General features: G+C 43.8%; 1 protein-coding gene across 1 annotated transcript in view; it reads left to right on the top strand.

Annotated features, from left to right (window-relative positions):
• Positions 1 to 22,679, top strand: part of Plekhm3 (pleckstrin homology domain containing M3) — a 135,099-nt gene that overhangs the window by 29,030 nt on the left and 83,390 nt on the right. Inside the window, exon 3 of the mRNA XM_051153950.1 lies at positions 12,875 to 13,020. Coding sequence (XP_051009907.1) covers positions 12,875 to 13,020 — 146 coding nt within the window. The remainder of the gene's footprint in view (positions 1 to 12,874; positions 13,021 to 22,679) is intronic.

Genomic DNA, 22,679 nt, shown 5'->3' with positions numbered 1-22,679 from the left:
CCCCCTGAAGCTGCTCAGAGCACCAGCAGCTCTCGTACAGATGCCACTCTCAAGTTTTACCTTAAAATATAGAATATTTACTTTGTAACATATACAAAACAACATACATTTTCTCTATTTCTTAATGAAAAAAAAAAATCTAGTTTACTGTGTATATACCACTTCTAGACAGGAACTAGGATTCCAAGACTGTAGATGAGGGCTCGAAGCAATTTCCAACAAGATTAGCAGTCACCTACACCAAAGCTTATGCCTTCCTCATTTAAATCATATGGGGCTGAACCAAAAGCCTTGTTGAAAATTATTGTCCTTTCAAATCACCAGGCCTCTGCCTCAGAGGAGCAGGCTTAGCTTGAAAGCTGCTCTCCTTCTCATATTTCATCAATAAAGATGTTCTTCTCGAGCCCCAGACCACTCAGAACAATAGGCACACCTGATGAGGCGGCTGGGGGCATCCAGACTCAGTGGGTAGGGAATAAGTTAGGAGCACAAAAGCATGGTCTCCTGCTGGTCACCCTGTGGCTGACTCACAACCTCATGCCAGCCTTTTTAGTCTTATGAGTCAGCATCTTCAACACTGTGTTCTGGAGGAAGGTTTAACTGTTCTGTCTGTATACACCTAGTACATTAGAAAATTCTAGCCAAACCAAAGCCACATATCTTAATTCAGCAATAACACTGTACAATATTTTTGTTCAGGAAATATGGGGAGATCCCCCAGTGATGTCTTAGATAAACTGAGGAGTCTATTTGTGGCTGAACAATGAATGGGCCACCTTTGGGGAAAAAAGATGTTTCTCATCCACTATTAGGGTGAGGGATTTTTAGCTTGAGTAAAAGGTGCTCAATAACGCCAAAGGTTTCCTGGCGTCTCCCGAGGCTTAACTCTACCAATAATGTCACCAATATGCATGTGTCAATTGCGTTTCCCTTTCCTTCCCTACCTTGAGTGAGTGCTCTCTGTCTGAGCCATGAACCTTAAAGAGTTTTACAAAGCTAATAAGCAACGTATCTCGTCCTTTTCCCTTCAGATAGCATAAAGATGGGACGAAATTATATTGTCTAGAGCTCTAACTCCTAAGTTAGGTCCACTTATGCATCTGGCCACAGCTGGGAAATCTGAGCCAATACCCTCTTACTGCAATAGAATACCTGCTCTCTGAGGTCAAGCTGAGAGTGCCAGGATCCTCCTTTTAAACTCACTTGTTATGGAGACTCACTTGCCTCAGAGGAATGGCATTTGCCACACAAGTCTGGTGACCTGAGTTTGATCCCCAGAACCCATGTAAAGGTGGAAGGAGAGAACTGGTTCCCCAAAGTTGTCCTTTGACCTCTACAACCGCACAGCTGTACATGCAGCACACCCCCATCACACAATAATGTATAAAAATCTAAAAACTAAACTCACCAATTGGCTACCTCATTTCTCCGTCTGTGAAGAGGTCTGATTAAGGGTGAGAGAGAATCAGGGCTCATTGTGCTAAAAAAAAAAAAAAAAAAGTCCTTTCAAATGGTAAGGTGAGCACCAGAAAATAGGAATTTCTACCTATAGGCAGTTTTTAATTTGCCCTACCCTGTCTGAATAAAAGGATGCAAATAGGCTGCCTTTAATACAAAACATTTAGTTAAAAGATTAGCTTTGACATGGTCACAGATGTATTCTAGGAGAAACAGAAAAACCTGGACATTGTAAAACAAAGGAATAAAGGAAAGAAGCATGCAAGGCGGTCTCTAAAACTCATAAGGCATATGGGATTTGGTGTGGGATGAAAATGAAATCCAAGCATGGATTCATAGGAACCTGATGAAAGCCGTCTTTTCCCATTTTGAGTCTGTCCCTGGTACTCTCTGGGTCCACTCTCATGACTTTAATTTTATCAAATTGTTGTCATTACTGAAATAGCTCAAGTAGGCATTACTCTGAGAGGGGCTGTCAGGGAAGAAGAAGGAAGGCTGTGTTTTAGAGATACTGTGAAGTTCAAAGAGATGAGACCTCGTGCAACATAAGGGAAGAGAAGCATGTGCTAAGAACAGGGACCGGCATAAGGGGAAGCCAGAGGGGACCATGGGGCAACACTGTCTGTGATTAAGCTACAGACCGAGTGGGGCTAATGCAAGTAGAGACTTCTGAATCCAAGCCGGAAGAAAAGATAAGGTCCAGGAACTGAGTAGGGACAGCTTGTTTCTTGGATAAACCAAAAGGATAATATCAGCTTCTGAGCTGCTAAAAGGCTGTTGACCTTTGAGACGAATCATAATAGAGCTGTAACTAGGAAGTCCCATGGAGAGTGCTTGTGGTGATTTACCAGGACGCTAAATGCCAGGGGAAGGTGCTGTAGAAAGAACATAATTGGAACAGACATTGAATTCTTGGCAAGACAAAGTGTTTGGAGCAGGGCTGGGACTAAGGTAAGGTGAGCCAGGTACTTGCTTTAGCATGGGATCTTTTAGAAGACCTGAGTGATTAAAAAAATATATTTTAATATAATATCCTTAACATGAAAAACCATGCCAAATGGTCCTGGGTTTAGAGACAGTGTCAGCAATCACTGTCTCAGGCTCATCTCCAGTTTAGAGGTACACTCCAGGAAGGCTGCTTATTTAATACGCATTTTTCTCCAGTTCTCAATGTGTAAATGCTAATAGCCCATCCTACCTAGGCTTTTACGTACTGAGACTCACCTCCTGTTCTGGATCACAGGACTTCAGGCAGTGTTAAGGCAGAAGTAATGGAAGGAGTTACGCTATGCTAAAGGAGCATTAACCTCTGTGACCAGTAGTCTTCAAGTAAGAGTCCTTAGTGGACAAGTGATTCACCAAAAGAATTAATCTGTGAAGAAAAATAAATAAATAAATAAACCCAAATTGCAAGCAGGTTGTCTAGAAGAGAGGGCGCAGCGTGGGCAAGACCTCTTCTTTCCATGGTACTTCTTTTACCAAACAGCTTGAGTAATTTTCTTGAGTAGGAAAGGAAAGGTTATAGCCAGGTGTGGTGGTGCACACCTTTAATCCCAGCACTTGGGAGGTAGAGGTAGGGGGAATCTCCGTGAGTTTGGGGCCAGCCTGGTCTACAGAGTGAGTTCCAGGACAGCGGAAGCTATACAGAAAACCCCTGTCTCAAGCGAGGGAGAGGGGAGGGAGGGAAGCAGTTTTAAATGGGCCTTTTCCATTCCCTGAGAGAAGTTATGGCCGTTGCTGGCACAGGAGTGACTAAGTTGGACACCCCTGCTTTTACTCTCCTGCCTGCACTGGCAGGTTTGAGCAGTGGTGTGTGGCAATTTAGCTCAGGTAATGCTTTGTTGTGAAGGCCTGCCCTGTGCAACATCACTTCCTCTCCAGATTACCTGTTCCTCTGACTCTAGAGGCTCCTGCAGCAGCCATGGGCTCAGAACGCCATGGTCATCTTGACAGACCCTTGCCTGTTCTTTCAAATCAGGTGGTAATCCCTCCTACTTCTGTCCCCAAACCAAGACCAGTCAAATTTAGAGTGGTGTAAGGACTCAGTGGGTTTTCTCCCCTTCCTCTTTGCTCTTAGCAGCGACTCCTCTCAAAGCTCAGACTGCCAGCTACCTGACCCAGCCCTAGCAGATCCTCTGCCCTGTTAGATCAGCTTGCCCCCCACCCTCTGCCCCCCCCACAGCCCCTTAGGGTTCAGCTTTACCAGTCCAAGCACTGCTACTTACAGTGCTGCTCAGGTAACTGGAGCAAGTGGTTTCCAAAGATGCTCTGGTTTCTGACTTAAGTCTTTACTGACATGACTTTTTCTAAGATCTGTTTCCCCTCAGATTCCACCAAACAGAAGTAAATGAGAAAGTCAAGTCATTGACTTTAAGAGGAAAACAGGAATGGAAAAATTACTACATTTGGACTGGTTTGAATACACTAGAAGATAAATTATAACATTTCATTATGAAACCTACCTTACACTAATATAAACGTTGCCTTCAAAGTTTCTTGCAAGAAAAATTAAAAGGAACTTTACCACTCAGATCATGTCTTTTGGAAATGAAAATTTCTTGTAGATCATTGTGTTCACAGCTGAAGGCAGGTACTTAGCAGATGAAAAGCAGTCAGACTCTCTAGAATGGCGCACATTCCTTGCTTACCCACCTTAGCAAAAATCAAGATTTACTGCCTTTCAAGATAAATTTTGACTAAATATTGATTTTAGGTTCTCAATCATTGTTTACCTGAAAGACCGATAAATCCTGACACTTCTCAACGTGAGTGGGAATTATCTCACACAATTTATAAGTTTCCTATGGTGTTTATCTGCATGTATGTTTGTGCATCACTTGTTCTTGGTCCTTGTTGTGGCTAGAAGAGAGGACATCAGATGTCCCGGAACTGGAGTTCTGAGTGGTTGTGAGTCACGTGGGTGCTGGGAATCGAACCTGAGTCCCCTGTGAGAGCAACAAATGCTCTTAACTGCTGAGCCATCTCTCCAGCTCATGATTTATAACCTTAGCAACAACATTCCACGAGATTGGATAAATGCTGTAAAATTTAATAAGTTTATGTTTTCGGTCAGCAGCAATCACCTGACTGTGACATTCCCTTCATTCCTTAGGTACATACATGCTGCACAGCAGAACTGACTTAGCTTTTAAACATTCCGTGTAAATAACACTCCGCAACTAGAAAACCAAAACCAAACAAAAGCCTTGCTAACAGTGTGGTTGAAATATTTAATCCTATCCAGACTAGAAAGAAACTGAATGGCTGCCTTTTCTTGCTTGCCTTAGCTCTGCAAGCAATACACAGACAGTTGCTGTCTGCTGGTGCCAGTCTCCTCATCTGGCACTCTTATGTCTCTAGATATAATGGGCACTGAACTCTTCACTGTGTCAAGGCAAAGGGCTAGTACTCTACACACATAACATTTGCCACATTGCTGTGTTGAAAGGAAAATTCCTTGGTTCAGTACACCCATTTTCCCCCAGAGAAGTTATTCACTTCTGTTATATTCTTAAGGACATAGCTGTGCTAGCAGCAGCTGCAGTCCATTCTGCAGGTGCCAACTCATGTTAACCCAAGTGTGTCAACCATGGTAGGGACAGTTTCTTTCTAAGCCTAATTTATGCTTTTGAACATGTGTCAGCCCTCAGACTGCACAGCAGAATTTTATGAGCCACGTTCTGGCTGACAAGTAGTGACATTTTTCCATATATAATCTCTCAGCACTATACAATTTATAGATGATGAACATAAAATGAAACCCACCAGACAAAAATTATTCTGTAATAAGCAGAAGTGACTTCAGGGTAGATTTGGAAACAGCTAGTGAGTATGTTTTAGGGTTGTATTTAAGCGTGTAGAGCCCCCTCCTAGCTATAAAGATCATTTTTTTCTTTTAAAAATATTTCTTCAACTTTTCATTGGCAGCTTCATACATACATATATAAGGTATCTTGATCATGCCCCCCCCCCTTTTACTCCTGCCCTGGCCCTCCTCCTAACACATCGCCCTCCTACCTTGATCTTTTCTCTTTTCTCTTCCCTTCCTTTCTTCCTTTCGTAGCTCACCGAGTCCGGCTCATTTATGCTGCCTATGCATGGCTACGGCCCATCTTCTAGAGCCAGACCGATGAAGACAATGAGCCTCTTTTTCCCAAGGAGCCATCAACTGCCAAAAACTTGTCAGTGGTTGCTGGTACTTTGTGAGCTTCTCCTCCACCCATCCTGGGATGTTGACTGGCTTGATCCCGTACAGGTCTTGTCTGTGTAAACACAGCTGTTGTGAGTTCATGAGTGCAGTGGCCATGTCTTGTCCAGGAGGCAACATTTCGTAGCACTCCTCCCATCCTCTGGCTCTTGTATTCTCCCTACCCCCTTTTCCATGGCCCTTGTTTCCTGATGAGTCATATAGATGTTTCATGTAGGCGTGAACATTCAGTGGCACTTATGCTTAGCTTTTTGACCAGTTTACGAGTCTTTGTACTAACTGTTGTCTGCTACAAAAAGAAACTTCCCTGACCAAGGTTGAGAGCAGCCCTAGTCTGTGGGTATAAACATAAATATTTAGAAGTCAGGTTGACAACATGAGCAATTAGCAAAACAGCAATAGTAGGTTTCCCCATAGGGGCCATGGCTTCCCCAGCTGTAGATTTTGACCAGGTATTCAATGCCAGGTATGAAGTTCTTCCTGTGGTAGAGGTCTGAAATCTAATCAGAAAGTAGGTGGTTACCTACCCCTGCCATAACATTCATGCCACTATTACACCAGTGGGTGCATCTTGCTCTGCAGGTAGGATTATAGCATGCAGGATCCAGCACTGATGCACACACACACACACACACACACACACACACACACACACACACACAGATACATTCCCCCGCCCCACCCCCAACAGCCTGCACAGTACCTTGTGGAACTATGAAAGCTAGCCAGAAGGAGAAAATTTCCTAGTCAGCTATGCATTGATGCTTCTATGTGTGGCAACCAAAGCATGTGCTATCTTTAACTATAGGATCTTACCATCTAATTAATTATGGTGAGCAACCAAGGACATTGGCAATAGCCTATGTTGTTTTGGAGGCATCTGGGGCTTTTAATTAATAACCAAAGTGAGATCCTGGCACTGAGATTTTCATTTAGTGGCCTATTTTTGTTTTTGTTTTCTAGGAGCAACCAGGTATGGACTTTTCATCTCCTGGGAAGATAATTCGATATCAAAGTACATAAGACCTTAGGAAGCATATAATTTTGAACTTCTAGCCTAAAATGGGTTTATAATTTCAACCAAATCTCTGCAAACCCTACCATCTCTTCATATTAGTAATTATGGTTCTCAATTAGTAATTGAGTTCTCCTTTTGTTCCTCAGTTTTGAGATGCTTATGAATATCATTTGTCTTAAAACAAAATGCACATAACTCAGTGTTATACGCCAGTCTTCATCTAAGTGTTCAGCGTATTAATTGCTTTTTTATTTAGTAGACACCTTCTGTTTTATAGGTTGCTATCTTGTTCCAGAGACCCAGAGGTAATTTGGATTCTTGAGACAGGAAAGAGGTTGAGTCAGTGATTTCAGATTCCCTTATGTTCTGCACCCTTTCTAGGCTACAAGTAGAATTCCAGAGCCTCATTTCTGCCATGCGAGCTGAGGTCTGGTGGGCAGTCACTCTTACATCTAAGTGCTGGCCCTTTCTGCTGTGCAGGGTAGAAGACTAGGGTCCATGTTTGTTTTGCCTCAATTGTATTTAATACCAACTCTACATTTTAAAAGATTGCTTGTGCTTATATATTAGGCCACCCTTCACTTAAACACTGCCTATAGGGGGGCTAGTCCCAGGCTGAATAAGCAGAACATTCAATTTATGCCAAATATAGAAGTTTTTTAAAAGTGTATATTCAACACAAGCTTGTTGTTTGTTTTGGAGACAGGGTCTTATTATGTAGCCCTGACTGTCCTGGAATTCAGTATGTAGACCAGGCTGGCCTCTAACTTACAGAGATCCTCCTGCCTCTGCCTCCTAAGTGCTGGGATTAAAGGCGTGCGCCACCACTGCCCAGTTACAGACAACAGGCTGTGTAAGCCTGCTTGGTATGGCCTCATTCCCAATCTTTGACATTTTTCTATTTTTTAGCACTTGGCGTGGAGTGGGGGGTGTCGAACCCAGGGCCTTCCCACATTCTAACCAAATGCTCAACTGTGGAACCACACCACCTGTCTTCAGCATCAAATGCTTGTAAAACACCAGGCCATTGGACCTCAACTTCATTTGGTAAAAAAAGACAGTCTCAAAAGGCCAAACCGATTCAAAGTGCAAGCCTTGGAGCAGCATAGAGCAAGCAGCATTTCACAGAGTGCTCATTTATGGCACCTCACTGCCCCCTGGCAAGACACTGGATGGAGAGAGGGACGGAGGGATGAAGGAAGGAAGGGCTGGGAAGTTCCATTCCTCAACTTAGCTGTGGACACTCTACCCTGTCCGTGCCTTTAGCAAAAGAGGCTGGGACACTCGTCAGGTTTCCCTCCCCACCCCACTTAAGGCCTGGGTCTTCCTGCGTATGCCCACGCATGACCCTCCTGCTTCAGCCACTCGAGTGCTGGGATTACAGACACCATGATGTCTTAGCTAGGCTTTATTTTTTTCCTGATTTTACAGAAAAAAAATGAAAATTTGTTCCCTAAAACTCTTTGTCTCCCCCCCTCTCCTCCTGATTTTAGAAGATAGGGTCTCTAAAAGATAGCCTAGATTTAGCCTTGACCTGCTGCTCCCCCTGGTTCCACCTCCCCAGTGCTGGGACTCCAGTGTACACCACCACTGCCAGGCTTTTTCTCGTCCCTTTTTACAAAGGCACTGTCTTCTTCCATCTCTTTGTTCTATTTTTTTATTCTTCAGAGGCTCTCAACCTGCCATACACTAAGCAAAATACCGGCTTGACCTTGTGGAAGTGTGTGAAAGCTCACGTTAATGAGTGACAAGCAGCTTGGAGCAGCTAGCTAGTGCATGGGCTCCCCTAGGGATGGGCTCAGCCTCAGCTCTTGGCCTTCCCTGTTGGGCCTCTGGCTTCCCTGGTTTGGGGTAGGCAGCAGAAGTTGACAGCTATTAAGCAAGGAGAAGGCTGTTGGCCCGTGCTCAAGACCTTGGCCTCAGTGACACCACACTGCAGCCGGCCAAGCTAAGTAGGTGTATTTGTGAGAAGGGAAATTGTGCTTCATGGAGAATTATGCCAGAATTTCGGTTCCAAGCCTTAGACTCTTTTGGATGTCTTAGAGAAGGCAGTTTGGGAAACGGACTGTATATGCAGCAAACAGGGTTTTGGGTAAATGGTAACATTTGTTTCCAAAAGTGTATCAGAGGGGAAGCTAAGCTCTTCAGAGCATGTGTTCATTAAAGATGTGAAGTGGAGTGGGAAGGGGAAAAAAAAAGGCCAATGAGTTCTCTTGTGAGATAGTTTTTTGTTCTTATGAATTGAACACTCTGAAAAGTTTCAAAAAGAACCTGGGAGAATGCATTTGCTTTGATCTAACATGTAGAGGGTCCCCTACCTCAAATGCCCTTCCATTTAGAAATGTTATTGAAAAATCTGTTTGAAAGTACATAAAAATATATGTAAATAAGCCCTAATTAGTTATTTCAATTAATTATTGTCTGTCTACTTCGCAGCTCTATTTTCCCTCCATAATGTTGCTTTTCAGAGTCCACTTTTGGCACTCTTGAAAAAAAATGTTTCTTAACAGTCATTTTTAAGAAAGCACACTCTATCCTGTTGAAAACTGCACAATGATAAATTAAAATCCCAGATTGTGCCTGTTTGTAGAGAATTGCTTCAGATGCTTTCAGTTCATGACTTGCAGTATGAAGTAAAGGAAATCTCGCTGTCAATCAACAGAGCAGGGTTTCCTTCTTGAAACAGATGAGATGTGCTGTTTAGAAGAGAGTGAGTCTCTATGGGGTCAGTAGCCTCTCATCTTCCTCCTGACCACCCTGTGCTCTTTTAAAGGCAAGTGCATTGGCTTCCAGGCTAAAAGCCTGTAGTTCTTTCTCAGTTGAATAGGAGGCTTCCTAGCAGTAATGAGGATGCTCTGTGGTAGAGCTCTTGCAGAGCATGTGCAGATCCTTAGTTCCATCCGTAGTGTGGGGAATAAGCATGTCTAGACGGAGCTCAGGGTTCTTTTCCATAGCTGCTATGTAGAGAGTGACTGAGAACCAAAACTGTTAGCTTGGGAAAGCTTGTGACAAATTATGATTTTCACAGAGTAGTCTGCATATCCATTAGTACCTGTTAGTACCAGGAGATGTTTACTGGTTTATTATACACCAAACAATCAAAAAAACTAAACATACCTAATTAAGTTTTTTAGTAGTCTGTGGTGAGAATTTGTCTATAGTGATGATCCTGACTGCATGTCCGCAAGACCAGTCACCTTCTGATCCATTAGGAAGGATCAAATTCTGTTTGGGGGGTTTTTTGTTTTGTTTTGTTTTGTTTTACTGCTCTAAAGGCAGTGGGACCTGGGAGAATGGTTCCTGATAAATGAGGAAGACTAAAGTCTGACACAATAGCCAACTTTATTCAGAGTATCAGACAACTTATACTCTGAAGGTTAAGAAGAGTCACATGAGTAAAGTGTACAGTCAGAAGGGCAAACCGCACATGGCTGACAAACAGCACATGGAAAAGCATGGTTTTCCATAGAGGCACATAAACAAATAACAATGGCCAGTTGTGGTGAATAATCTGAAGGAAACTCACTCCTATCTGCTACAGCTGGGAGGAGCGTGCAAACACAGTCCAAGAACAACTCTGTGTTTTTGAAGAAACCAAGGTCTTGGTTTCTTGTAGTTTTTCTCACAGGCACTCAGAATTCTTAATTTTTAGATTGTGCTCTGACACTATTCTGTCATTTCACTGTTAACTCAGTTTGACCATCCACTAGTTATAGAAATAGCAATATCCTCAGGACTTGGATGTGTCAGGTCCCTCTGAAGGCTGCCTGTTGCTCACAGGTAAACACGTTCAATGTGCAAGCTTTAGAGTGGGCAACATATTGAAGTAGGGATAGTAATGAAAACAGACTGTTTCAAAGGATTAATTTTGAGATAACTATAGGAAATTACAGTCGTGTGTGTGTGTGTGTGTGTGTGTGTGTGTGTGTGTGTGTGTGTTGCATGTACCAGAGGGTTCCTAGTTTATCATGCCTCAACACAGATATTTATTGATTGTCTGCTATGTGTTAAACTCTGTGTTAGTTGCTGAGGATAAAAAAGTATCTGATAAGTTTGCGGTCTGCCTGGCTGGAGAAGCCTATAACAAGGCACCACAGTTCAAGGAGGCACGTGTAAATACCAAATGAGTCACACAGTCTGTGAGCGCAGCAAGCAGCATTCCAGCACTCACCACCCGGGATGGTGACAGCATCTCCTCCCTTGAACAGAAGTTCCTGTGGTCCTTATCATCTGCACATTGTTTCTCTTTCCTCAGCTAGCTTCAGAAGCAGGCTCAGAATGACTTTGTTGCTATTAACTAGTTAAGAAAGAATAATAATTTTAAGAACCATGGGAAGATTGGACTATACCACTAACACATGTATTTGACACCTTTCAGTCCTCTGTGCTTTTAAAAACAAGAAGATGTAATTCTTTATACAGTGGATGTACTATGAAATGGAGTGGTTATTAATGCCATTTTATTTGTGATAGAAACTCTGTTAGGTTTTGTGGTATTTTCATGGAGTTTATATGTATCTTTGTAGATAGACAGTTTGTATAAAATAACTGTTTTTTGAGCCCCTAGTAATGGAAATGGACTATTACACTACTTGCCACATTATTTGTCACTGTCGTCGTCATAGTTGTCATCATCATCATCATCACCGGAAGAGTAATTCAGTTTTTACTTGCATCACGAACCTGTGTCAGATCTCTTTAATCTATGCATTTCTGGCACTCGACCATGAGGAATGTCACAGGAAAGGAATTCTGTAGTGAACGCTGTAAATCAGACATGTCAGAATAGTGATGCTATTTGCATAATGTTCATCAACCTTGCCTGGGCTTCCAGGGATAGGATGTTTGTGACAGGATTCCCATCAGTATCAGTAGAAGGTAGTTCCTCCTAAGGAAACACAGTCTCTTTTGGGTAGGATCATGGTTACTGCCAGGTCCCCTGCCATCCCTGGACGGTGCGCACAGAATCATAAAACTCCTGGGATAGAAAAAGGGCATGAAGAGTCGCCTACCAGCTGCCAGTGGTCTTGATAATGAGCAAGGTTTGTTGAGACAGCAAGCAGTGCAGGCTCTGGGGAGAAACTGAGGAGTTTGCTGTGTTGAGGGGGCAGTGAGCTCACTGCTTAGCTGGGGGTGGTGTGGAGAGTCTTGGGGTTAACAGGTAAAGCAGATGCGTAGGAAGGAGAACTGTAAAGGTGAGGTAGGCCAGCTACATGCCAGACTCTTTACACTGATTTTTTTTTCCAAGCAAAGAAATGCTTGAGTGATTTCATTACCAGACAAGCTTACAGCCAAATCTAAACTCTACCTTTTATTTGCTGAGTGATCTCACACAACATATTTAACACTGAAAAACCCTTTCTCTCTGCATCCCTACCTCCTTCCTTTTCTTCCTTTTATTGATTTTTTGGTTTTGCTTTCTTTGTGGACCAGGTGTCATGTCACCCAGGCTAGCCTCAGGCTTGGTATATAGCCAAAATGACCTTTAACTTCTGATCTTCTTCCTGTTGTCTTTGAAATGACTCCAAATGCAACTACTACCATATTACAGTTTTAGGCAGTGCAGAGGGTGACCTCAGGCCTTCTCATGCCAGGCAAGTACTCTGCCAACTGAGTGATACTCCTGGCTATTGGTTTTGTTTCTTTGAGACAGGGGCTTGCTAAGTTGCCCAGGCTGCTTGGAATTCTGGAACTTGCCACATAGCCTCGACTGGCCTTGGACTCAAGATCCTTGCCTCAAGTTGTGGGACTACGAGGGTGGACCACCGTACCTGACTATTTTTTCATCAATTAAAAAAAAAAAAAAAAAAAAAAGGTCTCTTTTTCCCAGAGTGTTGTAAAAGCTAAACAAACCTGTATTAGAAGCTCCCGGCCGAGTATGTGTATAAAGTAGGAGGAAGTGAGGAGTAAGGGTAGAATTGTGGAAAAGTTGGTCTCTGATAGCCATGTATAGAACAAATAGAATTAGAGGTGACAAGAGACAAGGGTCTAGTTAGGTGACACAGTGCATGTCCCTCAGGAGGTGAGAGAGGCCAAGCCTCTTAGGCTAGGACAGAGGGGATACGTAGATTCGTGTGTTCTCTGTAGCTTCTTTTCTGCTACAGACTTCACTGAACTTGAGGGCTGTGTAGCCTTGTTCTGTGGTGTTCAAAGTCCAGCATCAATCATAGTCTCTCTTTTGCCTTGAACAGGATGCCAACGCTCTATTGGTCTTTCTAATGGCAAGGCCAAGGTGTGCAATTACAGTGGGTGGTACTACTGCAGCAGCTGCCACGTGGATGACAGCTTTCTCATCCCAGCGCGAATAGTTCACAACTGGGACACTTCAAAATACAAGGTAGGTGCCAAGCATGGATACACTTGATGATAACAATTCAGATGTTCATATATTGTCAGGTGGATTATAAAGCTAAATATAAACTGACTGAGACATTGTTTGTCATAAAGACAAACAAACAACAACAACAACAAAACCCAGGGTCTTACTTTGTATTTGAGACTGGCCCCAAATTCAATCCCTCTGTCCCTAGCTCCCAATAGTTGGGCTGACAGACATATCTCATCATGTGCAACTGTGCCACCAGACTTTATCTAATGCTTCTTAACCTCTCACTGATTAGAAGCTTTTTGATTATGCTACTTACTAATTTCCTGGTTTTATATATGTATATCTTTTGATCTGTCTGTCTAGGCCTTGATAATTAACTATAGGCGATAAGAGATTTTATACAGCTGGAGGCTGGGGATATCAACTGTTCATGAGCATGCCTATGGTCTCTGGAGAAGGCACATGTGACCCATAGTATTTCTTGTGATCAAAAAGCACTCCGACTCAGGTGGTCGCTGGTCTAGAATCTTACAAGGAGCTATGAGGACTTCTGGGTAGCAGCCCACAAAAGGAGCAGTGCAGTTAGTCATCCTCGGGCATTTATGAGAACTTCTGATTATTGAAGAAGGGGCACTAATGAGACATGTTGGGATATGCTAAGAGCTTCACACAGTACTGAGTAGCAGACAAGGAAGACACCCAAGGAGTGTGATAGCACATATGTTAGCTGTGAAAATGCAAGTCAACAGAGGAGGAGGCACACTCAAGACACATTGGGTCATCCCAATGTAAAAGTGTGGAGAGAAGAGGGCCAGCAAAGGGTGACTGGAGTCCAGGAATGAGCGAGCAGTGAGGTAGAAGGAGCCCAGGCTGCCTGACAAGCCGTGTGAAGAAAGTGTTTCCCGATGAACTGTGACAGCTGCTGATAGGTCAAAGAAGATGAACCCTGAGAACTGGCCATTGGCTTTAGTCATGTGGAGGTAATTAGTGACCCTAATGAGAGCAGCCTGAATGGAAAGGCAGGGGCAGAGGCTTGACTGGAGTGCGCTCCACACAGAATAGGAAGGAAGAAAGAAATGACAAGAATAGGAGACCGTGTACTAAAAGGAAAGAAGACAGGTAGGGGAGTAGCTCAAAGGGAAGCCGGGTCAAGTTAGGCTTGACTTTTGTTTTAATAGAAAAAATAACAGCATAGTTTTTTTGTTTTTTTGTTTTTTATGCCTATGTGAGCTCCCTAGGAGAGAGGAGGGCGGCTGCAATAATGAAGCTGAGAGAGGGATAATGGCATCCTGTAGACCGCAGGGGAGTTGGCCAGTGCTGGAGCCTTGGAATAAGGGGAGAGGAGCCTGAGAGTGCTGGATGTATTGGAAGCTCATGGAAGCGCTTCCAGTTGCACCAGTGGTTTTTATCAGACTCTTTGGTTTCGATATCTGTGATTTTTACAGGGATTAAGTTCCATCTGGGTTACCCTGGAGGTTCTCTTCTACTAAGAGGGAAAGTCCCATGATAGGAAACATCCCTCACCTTACCTGAGGCGTCTCTGTAGTCACATGGCCCTCACTGTCCTTCCACAGGGAGCCACACTCCTCTTACAAATGGTCTGTTCCTCTGCTCCTGTTGTCACCCATAGCTCCTCTTTCCCCCATCGCGGTTTTGCCAGCTCTAGTGATTGATGCTAATCAGACATCTGTCCAAAGCATACCTCAACCCCTTCTAGAGTGCCTGCTTAATGAAAGACAAATTCCTCAAACTGTCCCAAGCCTCAGTTTTCTAATACATAAAGTGAGCCAAGCCTCCCTAGGTTCACGTCTTGGCTTTGTTGCTTACTGATGTGTGACCTGGTTATTTAGTGACTGGGTTATTTAGACTCTCAGTGTTTTAGTTTTCCTGTTTATAAAATGAGGTTAATGTTATCTTAAAGGAGTTAATGTTGATTGAGTAGCTAAAATACATACAGAAACAAGAATGGTGCCCAGTGCACGCCAAATAAACATTGTGCGTTTGGTAACTCACACGTTTATAGTTGAGAGTTGTATGGAGTAGGTTGTTAATGGTGGTTTGAGCTCTCTCGGGGATGCCATCCTCTCATTTGAGGGCTAGATAGATGGCTCGGTGAACCACTGAGCATTTACTCTTCTAGCTGAGGACCTGAATTCCATTCCCAACACCCAAATCAGACAGCCTACAACTGCCTGCAACTCCAGCTTCAGCGGACACGACACCCTTTTCTAGATAGACGCCTCAACGCCCATGTGTACACTCTTCCATCCTTACACAAACAATGAAAACATTTTAAGTTAAAAAGAAAAGCAGTAGAAATGGTGTGATGAGGGCTGGAGAGATGGCTTAGCCTTTAAAGGCTAGACTCACAACCAAAAATTATCAGAAATGGTGTGATAAGTACTTATTGAATGGAAGTTATTATTCCCATCAGCAGGACACTTATATAACTAGTTGTTGGTTGTGTGTTTTCTCTGTAAAGGAGAGCTGAGGCAGGACATGTGGCTTAGAACCGTTGGTGGCAGCAGTGGCTGCTGAGTTACTGAGAATAAAGCCCATCCCATGGGCACTTCAGACTCAGCACACTCTGCAAGGTCTTCATCACACTCACCAGATGCACACTACATGCAATTACGGTTGTAAATATCACAGTCACATGTAAACACTCATATGAATGGTCCCACAGTCTCCATTGCTGGATTACTCCCTCTACCACAGGTGTCCCAGCCACCCAAGAACCAAGACTTAATTTTAATTTGAGGTCGTGCTCTTGGCCCCACTACACACATGGCCTCAGCAGAGCAGAAAGCTGCCGACCTTCTAGTGGTGCTCCTTGCCTTCCTGCTCACTTCTCCTGGCCCTAACGTTGCCTCAGCTGAGTTTCTTACTCAGTCCTTGTCTTATTTTTTTCATCTTACAATAAAGCTGATAATAGCACCTATGCCATAAGGCTGCTATTTTCTTGAATGAGTCACAGAAGGACCTAGCACAGTGTCCAGTGCATTGTAAGTGCTCAGTTAGGGCCAGACTTCACCATGATTGTCTACAGAATAGTATTGTTCCCTTTGTGATCTCTTGTCCCTGTCCACTTCTCTGGCTTCTTCATCTCCATCTACCCTGACTAGTTTCTTCATTAAAATCACACCTATCCTTTCTAATCCCTATCCTGCCAGCCTGTTTCACACCTCCTGGCTTTCTCTTGCCCTCACCTAGCCCAGCAAATCCTACACCCTGCCTTTGAACCTTATTTCCTCCCCTAATTCCTCCCTTCCTCTCTAGACAGTTATCATGGCAGCCTTCTGCATCTTGTACTTGACACTCCCAATATAGACTATAAATATATTATTCGTGTGTGTATGAGATAAAAACATATTTAGAGAGACAGGCTGGCTGAATTCACTTTATAGTAATGTGCTTGGAGCAGAGCTTTGACAGCTAACACCGAGCAAGTGAGTGAGGTAGTCCTGGCCATGTGGTCTGCTGAGAGCTGGGGCTACCAACACCTGCCAGCAGAATGCATACCAGCCGATGGAGCAAAAGCAAAGAGGAGACACTGACAGCAAATGGCCAAGACAGGCACAGTCCCTGAAGGCATGACTCTGTTCACAGGGAGCTTTGCAGACTACTGCTAGCTGGTACTGAAGCCTGGGGCCTTTCTGTAAGACAGGCCATGTTCTGGTAGTCCTTAAATAACTAGACTTGGTTTGGGGGAATAGGTAGCTAATTGAGGATGTTAATTAGGTACACTCATTTCATTCACGATGCACATGGGGAGTCAGATCTCTGCCTCCCACATTCTCAGTGAACCAGGGACAATTTTACTGCAGGAATACAGCCAGCCGATTGTATCAGGATCATCTGTCACTGGCACCGAGAAACTATATTCCATTTAGTCCAGCGTCTGTCTGTTTTTGCTCAGATACCAGGAATTAGCTTAATGCTCCTAATTGTGAGGATCAATTTAGACCTATCAGTTTCTAAATCCAGACATCGTTCTGTTAGATCTGCCTAGTATCCTTAATAGCAAGTACGTGACTGCCTGGCTACCCGTTGAAAAAATGGTTTCGCAGAACAGAGTAAAACTGTCATCTTAAGCATTTCCTGGTTGCCCTCTGGAGTATTAACAATCATAATTACTTTCAAAGGCAGGACTGCATCCATTTCTGGTACCTGTGCTATAGGCTAAACTGGGCTCCATGGGTGAGAAGGAGTTAACCCTACCCTTAAATTCTGTAGCCATTTTCTAATGAAATTCTCTCTGAAGCTAACTTCTCTGCTCCCTAGTCAAACCAGTCCAGCATGATTCAGAACACTCACTTTGCTACTGTTTCCCCATAGTTGTACTTTAAAAAATGTTGTGTGTGTCCTAGCTTGACTATTCACATTCCATGTAGCCAGGGTTTTCCATGTCACACAAGCCTACCTCTCCATCTTGAGAGGCATTCGAGACAAGCTCTGTTGCCTCTAGCTGCCTTTCCTCTTTCTTTATTATTGACTCTAAATGTGTTATGAACTTAGAAATAAGACCAAACTGTTAAATTGTGTCTTAAGTGTGGCTCAGAGGGAATGCATGTGGTTCCTGCCCTCGTGAGTGCTTTATGTATGTCAGTGGAGGGGCAAGACACCAAACTAAGAGATTCAAACATGACTTGGGATATGAGAGACTTACACACACTCATCATTGTTTTAGAATTAAACTCAAATGTAAACCTACATGCCAGTGCTGCCTAATTGCATTATAGTCTCTGTTTGCAGCCTACCTGCCTTCTGACAGGATAGAAAGATGGAGGAGGGACAGGGAGCATTTCTTTTATAGAGCAGTGAGCAGATAAGTTATGGCAGAGTAATTAAAAACTGAAGGAACTGTGATTGCAGAGCACAGAGCAGGGTATCCAGAGTTCTGACTCCTGGCTCCACTCCGCCATATCAGGACCATAAATAAGTCATTTGTGATCTTTGGACTTGATTAAATACAGAAAATGGATTAATTCACTGTTTTTCAAAGTGGATTTTGTGGACTTCTCACAAATTTGGCGTTGTTAGTAGGGCTCTATAGGAAGGCCATCACCAGGCCATCTTGGTGAGGATTAGAAAGAGACAGTGAGTTCACAGCTTGGTAGGAGGGGACAGTGACGTCAGAGAAGCATGCTCTGTGTCCAGTGGATGAGTGGGGCGCAGCACAGCCTTTGCCCCGCTCTTCTGTGCACAGCAGGCCTGGGCCCCACAAAGCTGTCCTGCAGACTTGAGAAGCAGATGGGGGGGGAGCAGGTGCTCCTTTTCCTCTCTCTCCTCTTCTTCCCTGTCTTCCCCTTTCTTCCTGTCCTCCTCGTCGTTACTACTGAGCAACAGTCTTTTTTAAAAATGTATATTGTATTTATTATAATTTATTCACATTTCATCCTGATTGTTATCCCCTTGCTCTTATCTTCCCATTCCTACCCTTCCTCCCTCTTCTGCCTGTTCCCCTCCCCTTGACCTCTGGGGCGGGTGTGGGGGATGCTACCTCAACTGTCTGGCGACAGCCTATTAGGTCTCATCAGGTTGGCCATCTTGCCAAGGAGCAGTGACCAAATCATGGGCACCAGAGTACATGTCAGAGGTTCGGCAGCAGCCCCTACCCCCACCCCCACGTGGAGGGTCGGCAGTCCATCAGCCCCATCTGAACAGAGGGTCTTGGTTCTCTGCATGCTTTGTCCTTGATTGGTGCTGACCGACATTCTTAACCCAACCCAACCAGGTTTCTCTACCACGTGTCTCAGAGTTTGAAGATGAGAACATGTTTCATTTTGAGTCACCAAGAAACTGCTCTGCAGCTTATTTTCCTAATACTGAGGGAATCCTTTCTATGGGACTAGTAATCCTGGGACCATAGATTTAGGAAAATTGACTAGATTATCTTTGCCCTTCCTGGTTATGCATATTCATGTCCTCCTGTGTTTTCTTCAGCCTTCCTTACTTTAGGGAAACAGGGTCCCTACCACCCCTACCTCATTTTCAGATTGCGTCTGTGGTTGACTGTTTACTTCCTGTGCCCATTACTTCTTTACCCAGGGCTGTTTGGTGGGTGAACATGCCAGAACAGTATTCCAGAAACCTTAGCATTATGCAAACCTGAGCAACATCCAATAATTCTGATCTTTTTGGGGTGGGCGGGGGTGGGGGTGCACCAGGGTTTCTCTGTGTAGCCTTGGCTGTCCTGGAATCACTTTGTAGACCAGGCTGGCCTCAAACTCACAGCAATCCACCTGCTTCTGCCTCCCGAGTGCTGGGATTAAAGGCGTGCACCACCACTGCCCGGCAATAATTCTGATTTTAGGTAGTTGTTGCCGTTGTGACAAAGCCCGTGCTGTGTTCACATCTGCAGTGATTATACTTAGTGTTCAGATAGCGTGTGCTTATTGGTAAGTGCGCGTGTGCAGTCACAGATTTGTCAGTGTTAGTTTGTAGCTGACTTCAATGTGACTGTGCTGTCTTCTCCAAGTCTCCTTATTGTGACAAGGAGGGGTCGTGCTTCTACTTGGGCATCTTCCCTCATAAGTCATGCACACTACAGGGTTGTGAAGACAGAGTCAGCTCACACTCCGAAGCACACACAGTTACGACATTGTGTTCCTGTGGCATAACCCATTCTGTTCGATCACCGCAAGAACAATGAAACAGGTATAGTGGTGCATAGCTCTAATCCCAGTGCTCTGGGCTAGTCTAGGCTAGTACATACTACACAGTAAAATCCCCCGGACCAACAGTGAGAGATTCCAGTGCCTGAAAGCTGTCCTCTAACCTTCACAGGCAGAACATGGCATGAAAATTTTGCCTGACCCCGCCAATCAGCCAGTTCTACACATCCAAACAACAATAGTAAATACAAATAAAAAACACTCCAGCATTTTTGTTTTTCATAATTTGGTTTACAAGGACTGTAGCTCAGCTATTTATTGGGACACACCTGGTGTTAACATGTGACTCCTATGTTTAGATTAGCAGGAAAGAAACTTTCACCCAAGAATACCATTGACTTCTTCCCTTGGATTAAGCAAGAGTGTAGCTTCTTCCTTAGGCTACTATTCATTTAAAAGTTTTTCTTTTTGGAAAGTGCTTTGGTTTTTCTAGTGATAGTATGGTGTTAAATTGTCTTACCAACAGAGGGAGGGAACTTTGGGGGAACCAGAAAAGGGTGAATTAATTATAAAGCCCCGTTTTGCAAAACTAGCATTTCATGCAAAATTGCAAGTTTTTCTTTTTTTTTTTTTTTTTTTTTTTTTTGGAACTGAAAAATAACTTTATTTATCTATTTATTTTTATTAATTTATTCTTGTTACATCTCAATGTTTATCCCATCCCTTGTATCCTACCATTCCTCCCCCCCCCCCCCCCATTTTCCCATTATTCCCCTCCCCTATGACTGTTCCTGAGGGGGATTACCTCCCCCTATATATTCTCATAGGGTATCAAGTCTCTTCTTGGCTACTTGCTGTCCTTCCTCTGAGTGCCACCAGGTCTCCCCCTCCAGGGGACATGGTCAAATGTGAGGCACCAGAGTACGTGAGAAAGTCGTATCACACTCTCCACTCAACTGTGGAGAATATTCTGACCATTGGCTAGATCTGGGAAGGGGTTTAAAGTTTACCTCCTGTATTGTCCTTGGCTGGTGCCTTAGTTTGAGCGGGACCCCTGGGCCCAGATCTGCCTATCATATTGTTCTACTTGTAGATTTCTAGGACCCTCTGTATCCTTTTATTTTGCTGTTCTCCCATGCGTCTCTCATTTAGAGTCCCAATAGGATGCCTTCCCCTCTGTCCCAGTTTCCTGGTAAGTGAAGGCTTTTGTGGGACATGCCCCTTGGGCTAGTATGCAGATATAAGTGAGTATATACCATTTGATTCTTTCTGCTTCTGGGTTAACTCACTCATTATGATCATTTCTAGCTCAATCCATTTATCCACAAATTTCGGGAATTCCTTGTTTTTAATAGCTGAGTAGTATTCCATAGTGTATATGTACCACAGTTTCTAAAAACTACTGCACTGGTCTTTGTGAGTGGAGTGGAATCAAAGGAATCCCGACTGTGAAGACATATCATGAACTCAGCCTTGTTGCCAGAAATGGCTGCAGCAGCCAGGGATGTGTTCACACCCCAGGCACCACAGCAGTGATGCCCTCTGTGGGAGAAAGGCTGGTTAATAAAGTGGGAAGACAATGCCTTGCACGTTACTGAGGCCAACTCTGTTTTTCTTTTTTTCTCACTTAGTTTGTGAATGCCTCTATCAGTAGCTGCTGTCCTATTAGTCCCCTGCTTTTACTGTCCCTGTAAAAGATTTTTTTCCCCCTTTTGCTTTTGGGTTTAAGTAGCACCTGAAGAGAGAAGCCTTTTAAGGCCTGGGAGACTGGCCAGTGCCCTTTGTCCTCCTGTTCACCTACTAAAAGGTAGCATTGTTAGCCTAATTCCGCAGGCCCCTGACTCAGTATAAACACTGCTCTGTGCACCCAGGAAGACTAATTGAATTGTACAATACATCATTTTTTAGCAACAGTTTCAAGTGGATTGTACTTCACTTTCCTGGACACCATCAGGCTTTTCTCCTCATTAAAAATATTTAAGTGCAGCAGATAGTTGAACACAGTAAATAGAACATGCAACTCAGTTGTGTTTTTCTACATGGAGCTGGGACTGGGAGGTGCCTGAGGGCAGGGCCATGGCTGCTCTGCTCTTCACAGAAAGCCTGGCCTGCTGTGCTGTCTGGCATGGCCTCATGTCTTTGTTTCACAGATGGGAGTAGAGGCTACTGTACTCTGGTACCTTGTTTCTGATCTAGCAAAGCAGCTGACGGTCTTGGCTAATTCTGGGGGCTGCTTTGTAACCTGGATTTTTAATCTCTTCAATTCCTTTAACTTTGTCACTCCCTGCATGATATCATAGGGTCAGACCACACAACAGATATCTCAGAAATAATTGCTTATCAACACACACATACACTCACACCACACATATACACACACTCACACTGCACATACACACTCACACCAAATACACCACACACATGCACACACACACACTCCACATACACACAGTCACACTGCACATACACACTCACACCAAATACACCACACACATGCACACACACACACACTCCACATACACACACTCACACTGCACATACACACTCACACCAAATACACCACACACATGCACACACACACACTCCACATACACACAGTCACACTGCACATACACACTCACACCAAATACACCACACACATGCACACACACACACTCCACATACACACACTCACACTGCACATACACATGCACACACACACACTCCACATACACACAGTCACACTCCACATACACACTCACACCAAGTATACACACCACATACCTGCACACACACACTCACACTACACATACATATTCACACCAGACACACACACACCACACATACTTTAAGAAGTGATGTACTTTTATAGCCCTATAAGAAATGTAAACTTAAATGTGAGCATTCCACTTTAAGAAGACAGTGATGCTGAAGTTTGTACATATTGTACATATGAAGTTTACTTTTAATTAGTAAATAATTGCCCCACATCTAATAATTGCACTCTCGTATGCTGAGGGACTTTGTGATTTTTGTCATCCTGTCGTTTCCTTCTCATACTTCCCTTGCTTC

This window comes from Acomys russatus, chromosome 12 (assembly GCF_903995435.1).
Source record: "Acomys russatus chromosome 12, mAcoRus1.1, whole genome shotgun sequence".
NCBI lineage: Eukaryota > Metazoa > Chordata > Mammalia > Rodentia > Muridae > Acomys > Acomys russatus.
This window is presented reverse-complemented; position numbering and strand designations above follow the sequence as displayed.